A 13,047-nucleotide genomic window follows, 5' to 3' on the forward strand; every position below is an offset into this window, starting at 1 on the left:
ATGAATTTTCGGACTTTGTGCTGCTTTTCTCATGTTCGACGGCATCTTCAGGTCGTCCCTTGGGTGACTAACGGCCTCATCTCCCACTCCCGCACGTCTCCAACAACCTAGTGCAGGTCGTGCGCTACCTAGTCCAGGTCATGCGCCTTGTGCGTCCTCTCATGCAGGGACTGCAGTTTGTACTCTCCTCCCCCCTCTGTACTTCCGTTGTAACCATATAAGCCCATCGAGGCCGGCAATACAGAGTGTGCGAAGAGTTTCACAACACAACTTGGTATCACACGCTTCTCCGATCCTACCCCCTCGCTTCCGCCATGCATCGGTTCCTCCGTCGAACGCGCTCCGGCGGCGACCTCGACACCCCGGCAAGCAACCCCTTCGCCCCCTTCCCTCTGGCCGCCGCTCCTCCGCCGGCCGCGCCCCGTGCGGCGCGTCTCGCTCCCGACGTCCTCCACGGCAAACAGGCCGTGCCCGAGGGCGCCTCTACTTCCTCGGTCCCGCCGGCCGCACCACTTGCGGCGCCCGCCGCGGCTACTCTCCGCACGGCGGGGAGCGTCCCCGTCCCGCACATCGCGCCCGGCGGCTCCGGCAGCGCGCTGGCCCTTCATCACGGCGCGCCCGATGTTGGCTCTTCCACTGCTGTGATTGGCCTGCCGTCCTCCATCAACCACTTCTTCCATCACCGGCTCGTGCTCGAATCGGGTAACTACTCCAAATGGCGCCAGATCTTTTACGTCGTTTGTTGCAAATATCAAGTGCAGCACCATCTCGACGTGGCCGCCGAGCCGCTTCTCCAAAGCGTCGTGTGGCGCAACGACGACCTAACCATCGTCCTCTGGTTCCACGGCGTCGTCGCCGACGAGCTCCTGGACGTGGTCGCCACGCCGGACAGCACCGCCTTCGACATCTGGCAGCAGCTGCATCTTCTCTTCCGCGACAACCAGGCCGGCCGCGCGGTGATCCTCGGCGCGAAATTCCGCAACCTCGTCCAGGGGGACCTCTCCATCGCCGAGTACTGTCGACGTCTCAAGTCCCTCGCCACGGACCTCGGCGACGTCGGCGAGCACATCACCGACCGCACGCTGACCCTGCAGCTCATCCGCGGCCTCAACAGCAAGTTTCGGATCATGGCCACCCTGCTCCCCATGCAGACACCCTTCCCGACGTTCGTGCAGGCGCGCTCCCGGCTGCTGATGGAGGAAATCTCCGCCAACGAGCGCGCTCGTCTTGACGGGCGCCCGGAGGCCACCGCCACCGCCCTCGCCATCGGCTCCGGCTCGGGGTCCTCGGGATCCTCGGGCACCTCCACCGATCGGGGCAAGGCCGCCAGCAGCCCTCCCGCCGCCGATCGCGACACCGGCGGACGTGGGCGCGGCCGCGGGCGCGGACGCGGCCCTCCCTCACCTGGCGATGCTCCCTCCGGACGAGGCGCCCCTGCACCCGCTCCCGCCGCCAACGCGCAGCTCCATGGGTACTTCGCCCCGTACGGTGCGCTCCTTGTTGGGGAACGTAGTAATTTTAAAAAATTTCCTACGCACACGCAAGATCATGGTGATGCATAGCAACGAGAGGGGGAGAGTGTGATCTACGTACCCTTGTAGATCGACAACGGAAGCGTTAACTTGGTTGATGTAGTCGTACGTCTCCACGGCCCGACCGATCAAGTACCGAAACTACGACACCTCCGAGTTCTAGCACATGTTCAGCTCGATGACGATCCCCGGACTCCGATCCAGCAAAGTGTCGGAGAAGAGTTCCGTCAGCACGACGGCATGGTGACGATCTTGATGTACTACCGTCGCAGGGCTTCGCCTAAGCACCGCTACAATATTATCGAGGACTATGGTGGAAGGGGGCACCGCACACAGCTAAGAATATGATCACGTGGATCAACTTGTGTGTCAAGGGGTGCCCCCTGCCCCCGTATATAAAGGATCAAGGGGAGGAGGCCGGCCGGCCCTCTATGGCGCGCCAAGGAGGAGTCCTCCTCCTAGTAGGAGTAGGACTCCTACTAGGAGGGGGAAAGAAGTGGGGAGGGAGAGGGAAAGGGGGGCGCCGCCCCCCTCTCCTAGTCCAATTCGGACCAGAGGGGGAGGAGGCGCGCGGCCCACCTTTGGCTGCCCCTCTCTCTCTCCACTAAGGCCCATATGGCCCATTACTTCTCCCGGGGGGGTTCCGGTAACCCTCCGGCTCTTCGGTTTTCCCCGAAATCACCCGGAACACTTCCGGTGTCCGAATATAGCCGTCCAATATATCAATCTTTATGTCTCGACCATTTCGAGACTCCTCGTCATGTCCGTGATCACATCCGGGACTCCGAACTAACTTTGGTACATCAAAACTCATAAACTCATAATATAACTGTCATCGAAACCTTAAGCGTGCGGACCCTACGGGTTCAAGAACAATGTAGACATGACCGAGACACGTCTCCGGTCAATAAACAATAGCGGAACCTGGATGCTCATATTGGCTCCTACATATTCTACGAAGATCTTTATCGGTCAGACCGCATAACAACATATGTTGTTCCCTTTGTCATCGGTATGTTACTTGCCCGAGATTGGATCATCGGTATCTCAATACCTAGTTCAATCTCGTTACCGGCAAGTCTCTTTACTCGTTCCGTAATACATCATCTCGCAACTAACTCATTAGTTGCAATGCTTGCAAGGCTTATGTGATGTGCATTACCGAGAGGGCCCAGAGATACCTCTCTGACAATCGGAGTGACAAATCCTAATCTCGAAATATGCCAACCCAACATGTACCTTTGGAGACACCTGTAGTGCACCTTTATAATCACCCATTTACGTTGTGACGTTTGGTAGCACACAAAGTGTTCCTCCGGCAAACGGGAGTTGCATAATCTCATAGTCATAGGAACATGTATAAGTCATGAAGAAAGCAATAGCAACATACTAAACGATCGGGTGCTAAGCTAATGGAATGGGTCATGTCAATCAGATCATTCACCTAATGATGTGATCCCGTTAATCAAATAACAAGTCCTTGTTCATGGTTAGGAAACATAACCATCTTTGATTAACGAGCTAGTCAAGTAGAGGCATACTAGTGACACTCTGTTTGTCTATGTATTTACACATGTATTATGTTTCCGGATAATACAATTCTAGCATGAATAATAAACATTTATCATGATATAAGGAAATAAATAATAACTTTATTATTGCCTCTAGGGCATATTTCCTTCAGTCTCCCACTTGCACTAGAGTCAATAATCTAGATTACACCGTAATGATTCTAACACCCATGGAGCCTTGGTGCTGATCATGTTTTTCTCATGGAAGAGGCTTAGTCAACGGGTCTGCAACATTCAGATCCGTATGTATCTTGCAATTCTCTATGTCTCCCACTTGGACTAGATCCCGGATGGAATTGAAGCGTCTCTTGATGTGCTTGGTTCTCTTGTGAAATCTGGATTCCTTTGCCAAGGCAATTGCACCAGTATTGTCACAAAAGATTTTCATTGGACCCGATGCACTAGGTATAACACCTAGATCGGATATGAACTCCTTCATCCAGACTCCTTCATTTGCTGCTTCCGAAGCAGTTATGTACTCCGCTTCACATGTAGATCCCGCTACAACGCTTTGTTTAGAACTGCACCAACTGACAGCTCCACCGTTTAATGTAAACACGTATCCGGTTTGCGATTTAGAATCGTCCGGATCAGTGTCAAAGCTTGCATCAACGTAACCTTTTACGATGAGCTCTTTGTCACCTCCATATATGAGAAACATATCCTTAGTCCTTTTCAGGTATTTCAGGATGTTCTTGACCGCTGTCCAGTGATCCACTCCTGGATCACTTTGGTACCTCCCTGCTAGACTTATAGCAAGGCACACATCAGGTATGGTACACAGCATTGCATACGTGATAGAGCCTATGGCTGAAGCATAGGGAACATCTTTCATTTTCTCTCTATCTTCTGCAGTGGTCGGGCATTGAGTCTTACTCAACTTCACACCTTGTAACACAGGCAAGAATCCTTTCTTTGCTTGATCCATTTTGAATTTCTTCAAAACTTTGTCAAGGTATGTGCTCTGTGAAAGTCCAATTAAGCGTCTTGATCTATTTCTATAGATATTAATGCCTAATATGTAAGCAGCTACACCGAGGTATTTCATTGAAAAACTCTTATTCAAGTATCCCTTTATGCTATCCAGAAATTCTATATCATTTCCAATTAGTAATATGTCATCCACATATAATATCAGAAATGCTACAGAGCTCCCACTCACTTTCTTGTAAATACAGGCTTCTCCAAAAGTCTGTATAAAACCAAATGCTTTGATTACACTATCAAAACGTTTATTCCAACTCCGAGAGGCTTGCACCAGTCCATAAATGGATCGCTGGAGCTTGCACACTTTGTTAGCTCTCTTTGGATCGACAAAACCTTCTGGTTGCATCATATGCAACTCTTCTTCCAGAAATCCATTCAGGAATGCAGTTTTGACATCCATCTGCCAAATTTCATAATCATAAAATGCGGCAATTGCAAACATGATTCGGACAAACTTAAGCATCGCTACGGGTGAGAAGGTCTCATCGTAGTCAATCCCTTGAACTTGCCGAAAACCTTTTGCGATAGGTCGAGCTTTGTAGACAGTAATATTACCGTCAGCGTCAGTCTTCTTCTTGAAGATCCATTTATTCTCAATTTCTTGCCGATCATCGGGCAAGTCAACCAAAGTCCATACTTTGTTCTCATACATGGATCCCATCTCGGATTTCATGGCTTCAAGCCATTTTGCAAAATCTGGGCTCACCATCGCTTCTTCATAGTTCCTAGGCTCATCATGATCTAGTAGCATGACTTCCAGAACAGGATTTCCGTACCACTCTGGCGCGGATCTCACTCTGGTTGATCTACGAGGTTCAGTAGTATCTTGTTCTAAAGTTTCATGATCATTATCATTAGCTTCCTCACTAACTGGTGTAGGTGTCACTGAAACAGTTTTCTGTGATGCACTACTTTCCAATAAGGGAGCAGGTACAGTTACCTCGTCAAGTTCTACTTTTCTCCCACTCACTTCTTTCGAGAGAAACTCCTTCTCCAGAAAGTTTCCGAATTTAGCAACAAAAGTCTTGCCTTCGGATCTATGATAGAAGGTGTATCCAATAGTTTCCTTTGGATATCCTATGAAGACACATTTATCCGATTTGGGTTCGAGCTTATCAGGTTGAAGCTTTTTCACATAAGCATCACAGCCCCAAACTTTCAGAAATGACAACTTTGGTTTCTTGCCAAACCACAGTTCATAAGGCGTCGTTTCAACGGATTTTGATGGTGCCCTATTTAACGTGAATGCGGCCGTCTCTAGAGCGTATCCCCAAAACGATAGCGGTAAATCAGTAAGAGACATCATAGATCGCACCATATCTAGTAAAGTACAATTACGACGTTCGGACACACCATTACGCTGTGGTGTTCCGGGTGGCGTGAGTTGCGAAACTATTCCACAATTTTTCAAATGTACACCAAACTCGTAACTCAAATATTCTCCTCCACGATCAAATCGTAGGAATTTTATTTTCTTGTTACGATGATTTTCTACTTCACTCTGAAATTCTTTGAACTTTTCAAATGTTTCAGACTTGTGTTTTATTAAGTAGATATACCCATGTCTGCTTAAGTCATCTGTGAAGGTGAGAAAATAACGATATCCGCCACGAGCCTCAATATTCATCGGACCACATACATCTGTATGTATGATTTCCAACAAATCTGTTGCTCTCTCCATAGTACCGGAGAACGGTGTTTTAGTCATCTTGCCCATGAGGCACGGTTCGCAAGTACCAAGTGATTCATAATCAAGTGGTTCCAAAAGTCCATCAGTATGGAGTTTCTTCATGCGCTTTACACCGATATGACCTAAACGGCAGTGCCACAAATAAGTTGCACTATCATTATCAACTCTGCATCTTTTGGCTTCAACACTATGAATACGTGTGTCACTACTATCGAGATTCAACAAAAATAGACCACTCTTTAGGGGTGCATGACCATAAAAGAAATTACTCATATAAATAGAACAACCATTATTCTCAGATTTAAATGAATAACCGTCTCGCATCAAACAAGATCCAGATATAATGTTCATGCTTAACGCTGGCACCAAATAACAATTATTTAGGTCTAATATTAATCCCGAAGGTAGATGTAGAGGTAGCGTGCCGACTGCGATCACATCGACTTTGGAACTGTTTCCCACGCGCATCGTCACCTCATCCTTAGCCAATCTTCGCTTAATCCGTAGTCCCTGTTTCGAGTTGCAAAGATTAGCAACAGAACCAGTATCAAATACCCAGGTGCTACTGCGAGCATTAGTAAGGTACACATCAATAACATGTATATCACATATACCTTTGTTCACCTTGCCATCCTTCTTATCCGCCAAATACTTGGGGCAGTTCCGCTTCCAGTGACCAGTCTGCTTGCAGTAGAAGCACTCAATTTCAGGCTTAGGTCCAGGTTTGGGTTTCTTCTCTTGAGTAGCAACTTGTTTTCCGTTCTTTTTGAAGTTTCCCTTCTTCTTCCCTTTGCCCTTTTTCTTGAAACTAGTGGTCTTGTTGACCATCAACACTTGATGCTCCTTCTTGATTTCTACCTCCGCAGCTTTCAGCATTGCGAAGAGCTCGGGAATAGTCTTATTCATCCCTTGCATATTATAGTTCATCACGAAGCTCTTGTAGCTTGGTGGCAGTGATTGGAGAATTCTGTCAATGACGCAATCATCTGGAAGATTAACTCCCAATTGAATCAAGTGATTATTATAGCCAGACATTTTGAGTATATGCTCACTGACAGAACTGTTCTCTTCCATCTTGCAGCTATAGAACTTATTGGAGACTTCATATCTCTCAATCCGGGCATTTGCTTGAAATATTAACTTCAACTCCTGGAACATCTCATATGCTCGATGACGTTCAAAACGTCGTTGAAGTCCCGATTCTAAGCCGTAAAGCATGGCACACTGAACTATCGAGTAGTCATCAGCTTTGCTCTGCCAGACGTTCTTAACATCTGGTGTTGCTCCAGCAGCAGGCCTGGCACCCAGCGGTGCTTCCAGGACGTAATTCTTCTGTGCAGCAATGAGGATAATCCTCAAGTTACGGACCCAGTCCGTGTAATTGCTACCATCATCTTTCAACTTTGCTTTCTCAAGGAACGCATTAAAATTCAACGGAATAACAGCATGAGCCATCTATCTACAATCAAGCATAAACAAGCAAGATACTATCAGGTACTAAGTTTCATGATAAATTTAGGTTCAATTAATTTACTTAAAGAACTCCCACTTAGATAGACATCCCTCTAATCCTCTAAGTGATTACGTGATCCAAATCAACTAAACCATGTCCGATCATCACGTGAGATGGAGTAGTTTCATTGGTGAACATCACTATGTTGATCATATCTACCATATGATTCATGCTCGACCTTTCGGTCTCCGTGTTCCGAGGCCATATCTGTATATGCTTGGCTCGTCAAGTATAACCTGAGTATTCCGCGTGTGTAACTATTTTGCACCCGTTGTATTTGAACGTAGAGCCTATCACACCCGATCATCACGTGGTGTCTCAGCATGAAGAACTTTCGCAACGGTGCATACTCAGGGAGAACACTTCTTGATAATTAGTGAGAGATCATCTTATAATGCTACCGTCAATCAAAGCAAGATAAGATGCATAAAAGATAAACATCACATGCAATCAATATAAGTGATATGATATGGCCATCATCATCTTGTGCTTGTGATCTCCATCTTCGAAGCACCGTCGTGATCACCATCGTCACCGGCGCGACACCTTGATCTCCATCGTAGCATCGTTGTCGTCTCACCAATCTTATGCTTCCACGACTATCGCTACCGCTTAGTGATAAAGTAAAGCATTACAGCGTGATTGCATTGCATACAATAAAGCGACAACCATATGGCTCCTGCCAGTTGCCGATAACTCGGTTACAAAACATGATCATCTCATACAATAAAATTTAGCATCATGTCTTGACCATATCACATCACAACATGCCCTGCAAAAACAAGTTAGACGTCCTCTAGTTTGTTGTTGCAAGTTTTACGTGGCTGCTACGGGCTTAAGCAAGAACCAATCTTACCTACGCATCAAAACCACAACGATAGTTTGTCAAGTTGGTGTTGTTTTAACCTTCTCAAGGACCGGGCGTAGCCACATGCGGTTCAACTAAAGTTGGAAAAACTGTCACCCGCAAGCCACCTATGTGCAAAGCACGTTGGGAGAACCGGTCTCGCGTAAGCGTACGCGTAATGTCGGTCCGGGCCGCTTCATCCAACAATACCGCCGAACCAAAGTATGACATGCTAGTAAGCAGTATGACTTATATCACCCACAACTCACTTGTGTTCTACTCGTGCAAATAACATCAACATATAAAACCTAGGCTCGGATGCCACTGTTGGGGAACGTAGTAATTTCAAAAAAATTCCTACGCACACGCAAGATCATGGTGATGCATAGCAACGAGAGGGGGAGAGTGTGATCTACGTACCCTGTTAGATCGACAACGGAAGCGTTAACTTGGTTGATGTAGTCGTACATCTCCACGGCCCGACCGATCAAGCACCGAAACTACGGCACCTCCGAGTTCTAGCACACGTTCAGCTCGATGACGATCCCCGGACTCCGATCCAGCAAAGTGTCGGGGAAGAGTTCCGTCAGCACGACGGCGTGGTGACGATCTTGATGTACTACCGTCGCAGGGCTTCGCCTAAGCACCGCTACAATATTATCGAGGACTATGGTGGAAGGGGCACCGCACACGGCTAAGAATATGATCACGTGGATCAACTTGTGTGTCAAGGGGTGCCCCCTGCCCCCATATATAAAGGATCAAGGGGAGGAGGCCGACCGGCCCTCTATGGAGCGCCAAGGAGGAGTCCTCCTCCTAGTAGGAGTAGGACTCCTACTAGGAGGGGGAAAGAAGTGGGGAGGGAGAGGGAAAGGGGGGCGCCGCCCCCCTCTCCTAGTCCAATTCAGACCAGAGGGGGAGGAGGCGCGCGGCCCACCTTTGGCTGCCCCTCTCTCTCTCTCTCCACTAAGGCCCATATGGCCCATTACTTCTCCCGGGGGGGTTCCGGTAACCCTCCGGCTCTTCGGTTTTCCCCGAAATCACCCGGAACACTTCCGGTGTCCGAATATAGCCGTCCAATATATCAATCTTTATGTCTCGACCATTTCGAGACTCCTCGTCATGTCCGTGATCACATCCGGGACTCCGATCTAACTTCGGTACATCAAAACTCATAAACTCATAATATAACTGTCATCGAAACCTTAAGCGTGCGGACCCTACGGTTTCAAGAACAATGTAGACATGACCGAGACACGTCTCCGGTCAATAAACAATAGCGGAACCTGGATGCTCATATTGGCTCCTACATATTCTACGAAGATCTTTATCGGTCAGACCGCATAACAACATACGTTGTTCCCTTTGTCATCGGTATGTTACTTGCCCGAGATTCGATCGTCGGTATCTCAATACCTAGTTCATTCTCGTTACTAGCGAGTCTCTTTACTCGTTCCGTAATACATCATCTCGCAACTAACTCATTAGTTGCAATGCTTGCAAGGCTTATGTGATGTGCATTACCGAGAGGGCCCAGAGATACCTCTCCGACAATTGGAGTGACAAATCCTAATCTCGAAATACGCCAACCCAACATGTACCTTTGGAGACACCTGTAGAGCACCTTTATAATCACCCATTTACGTTGTGACGTTTGGTAGAACACAAAGTGTTCCTCCGGCAAACGGGAGTTGCATAATCTCATAGTCATAGGAACATGTATAAGTCATGAAGAAAGCAATAGCAACATACTAAACGATCGGGTGCTAAGCTAATGGAATGGGTCATGTCAATCAGATCATTCACCTAATGATGTGATCCCGTTAATCAAATAACAACTCCTTGTTCATGGTTAGGAAACATAACCATCTTTGATTAACGAGCTAGTCAAGTAGAGGCATACTAGTGACACTCTGTTTGTCTATGTATTCACACATGTATTATGTTTCCGGTTAATACAATTCTAGCATGAATAATAAACATTTATCATGATATAAGGAAATAAATAATAACTTTATTATTGCCTCTAGGGCATATTTCCTTCACTCCTGCCCGGCCCACCACAACCTCGCGTGCCCTGGGCCGCGCCGAACGCTGCCGGCATGCTGGGCCCGCGACCTCCGCCGCCCCAGCAGACCTACCCGGCGACTCACGCACCGTCGTCCGTCGGCCCGACGTGGGAGTAGTACCACCAGCTGTACGCTGCCCTGTAGAACCTGCCGACGCAGCAGCACGCCGGCGGCCACCAGGACTAGATCCTCGACACTGGAGCCTCTTCCCACGTGACTGGTATGGCCACCTCCCTCTCTCAGTGTTTTTCTCCATATTTGCGTCATTCTTTGGGCATACTAGTTGGAAATGGATCTCGTTTACCCGTGACGGCCGTCGGCTCCACCAAACTTGCTTCTTTTTCTCTCAACGATGTGCTTGTTTCTCCCACTGTCATCCAAAATCTCATATTTGTACGTCGCTTTACTATTGACAACTCCTGCAGTATTGAATTTGACCTGTTTGGTTTCACCGTGAAGGACCTAGCCACCCGCAAGATCATAATGAGGTTCAATAGCCATGGGGACCTCTATCCATTCTTCACCAACTCCGGCGTGCAAGCTCTTCTCACGGTGGTTGGCAGCGATGTATGGCATCGGCGCTTGGGGCATCCTAGTGACAAGACCATCTCCACTTTAGCTCGTTTTTTTCTTCCCACATGTAATAAAGACATGTCCCAAAACACCGTGTGTATGGCATGTCAACTAGGCAAGCAGCTCCGGCTGCCTTTTTCCAATTCCAAGTCATTTACTACAGCACCTTTTCAGCTCATACACTGTGATTTATGGACCTCTCCCATTTGTAGTTTTTCGGGTTTTCAATATTATCTTGTGATCCTAGATGACTACTCTCACTACTCTTGGACCTTTCCTCTACGCCACAAGTCCGATACCGTAGATATCATTCATCGTTTCCATGCGTACGTCCTCACACAATTCCACGTTCCCATCCAGTGTATGCAATGCGATAACGGCGGCGAATTCCTTACCACCTCCGTACGCGACCTCTTCTCCCGCTATGGCGCCTCTCTTCGCCTCTCATGCCCTCATACATCGCCCCAAAATGGAAAAGCCGAGCGCCTCCTACGTACGACAAATGACATTCTTCGCGTCCTCCTCATACACGCCACACTACCCCCTGCCTTCTGGGTCGAGGCCCTCCACACCGCAACCTACATCCTAAACCGCCGGCCCTCCACTACCATCGCCTCTGAGACTCCCTACTTTCGCCTTCTCGGCAAACACCCAACCTATGACCACATGCGCGTTTTTGGATGTCTGTGTTTCCCTAACACCATCGCCACTAGCCCCCACAAACTTGCCCCTCGCTCATCTCGCTGCGTTTTTCTTGGGTATCCCTTGGAACACAAGGGCTATCGATGTCTGGACTTGGCTACTCGCAAGGTTATCATTTCCCGTCACGTTACATTTGACGAGTCCATTTTCCCTATCAACCTACCCCAGACACACCGCAGCCCTCCCGTCGCCCGCCCACAAATGATCTCGGGCCGCAAATCTACCCCGAACCGCGCGTCGCCGCTCCCTCCAATCCGCACCCGCCCACGCCCTCCTCGGGATCGCCCTCGCCCCGATCCCCACTCCCACCTACCGGGTCCTTGGGATCCTCTCCCCCAATCCACGCCTTCGCCCCCGCACCTGCCTGGGCCCGCGAATCTGCCCACCCAATTGACGCACCCCACTCCACCCGCCTCGCCCCCTCCCATGCAACATCCCACGCCTCCACCGGCCCCACCATCCCATGCACATGCACATACCCCTGGCTCCCCGCCCCTGCATGCACCTTCCCCAAGCCCCTCCCATGCACATGCACGTACACCCGCGCGCTCGCCCGCTGCTACTACTCTTCCACCGCGCGCCGTGCCAGTGCCTCCACCCACTAATCTACATCGCATGCGTACGCGGGCGAAAACAGGATTTGCTCAACCTAAAGCTCTTGCTGCTTCCACGTCTACCTCCTCCACCATTAGCCCCATCCCTTCCTCATACCGCGTTGCCCTCCGGGACCCAAACTGGTACAACGCTATGCTCGACGAATATAACGCACTGATGCAGAATAACACTTGGAGTTTGGTGTCGCGTCCTGCAGGTGCCAATATTGTCACAGGGAAGTGGATTTTCCGGCATAAGTTCCATCCTGACGGCTCTCTCGCCCGGTACAAGGCGCGTTGGGTGCTTCGCGGCTTCACATAGCAGGCTGGCGTGGACTACGATGAGACGTTCAGCCCCGTCGTCAAGCCGGCGACCATCCGGACCGTCCTCAGTCTGGCCGCTGGGCGGGGTTGGCCTATTCATCAACTCGACGTCAAGAACGCGTTTCTTCACGGGCACCTCACCGAGACGGTCTACAGCACCCAGCCGTCCGGCTTCGTCGACGCCACCTCGCCTACCCACTTCTGCCGGCTGAACCGTTCCCTATATGGTCTCAAGCAGGCGCCGCGTGCGTGGTTCACTCGCTTCACCAGCTACCTGTGCACGCTTGGCTTCGTCGCGTCGTGAGCGGACTCGTCCTTGTTCATTCTTCGCCGTGGTGACCACCTCGCCTACCTTCTATTGTACGTGGACGACATCATCCTCACGGCAAGCTCCACCGACCTGCTCCGCTCCATCATCCGGGGCCTCCACCGCGAGTTTTCGATGACCGACCTCGGCGCACTTCATCACTTCCTCGGGGTCAACGTCACCACCACCACCCGCGGCCTCTTCCTTTCTCAGGAGCAGTACGCCTTGGAGATACTTGATCGGGCTGGTATGCTGAACTGCAAACCGCTCTCCACGCCTGTCGACACCCTCGCCAAGCTCTCCATCGACGACGGCCCGCTCTTCCACGACCCGTCGCTC

At 49.7% G+C, this 13,047-nt stretch overlaps 1 protein-coding gene across 1 annotated transcript; it reads left to right on the forward strand.

The window, feature by feature from the left end:
* Positions 1 to 314: 314 nt before the first annotated feature.
* On the forward strand, positions 315 to 12,705 carry LOC147978037 (uncharacterized). The gene is made up of 4 exons (XM_087514625.1): positions 315 to 1,499; positions 10,171 to 10,325; positions 10,635 to 10,776; positions 12,403 to 12,705. Exons 1-4 carry the CDS (start codon positions 315 to 317, stop codon positions 12,703 to 12,705), a joined length of 1,785 nt encoding a protein of 594 aa, XP_087370751.1.
* Positions 12,706 to 13,047: the final 342 nt, after the last annotated feature.

The sequence above is a fragment of the Triticum urartu genome, chromosome 3A, assembly GCF_056163025.1.
Source record: "Triticum urartu cultivar PI428250 chromosome 3A, HENAU_Tu73, whole genome shotgun sequence".
Taxonomy (NCBI): Eukaryota; Viridiplantae; Streptophyta; class Magnoliopsida; order Poales; family Poaceae; genus Triticum; species Triticum urartu.

Bases quoted from the DNA above. Each gene is read 5' to 3' on its own strand.
- LOC147978037 (XM_087514625.1), top strand. From the start codon at position 315: ATGCATCGGTTCCTCCGTCGAACGCGCTCCGGCGGCGACCTCGACACC. The intron at 1,500-10,170 runs GTTGGGGAACGT...TATTGCCTCTAG, and splicing joins CCCCGTACGGTGCGCTCCTT to GGCATATTTCCTTCACTCCT. The intron at 10,777-12,402 runs GTATGGCATCGG...TTCACATAGCAG, and splicing joins TCACGGTGGTTGGCAGCGAT to GCTGGCGTGGACTACGATGA.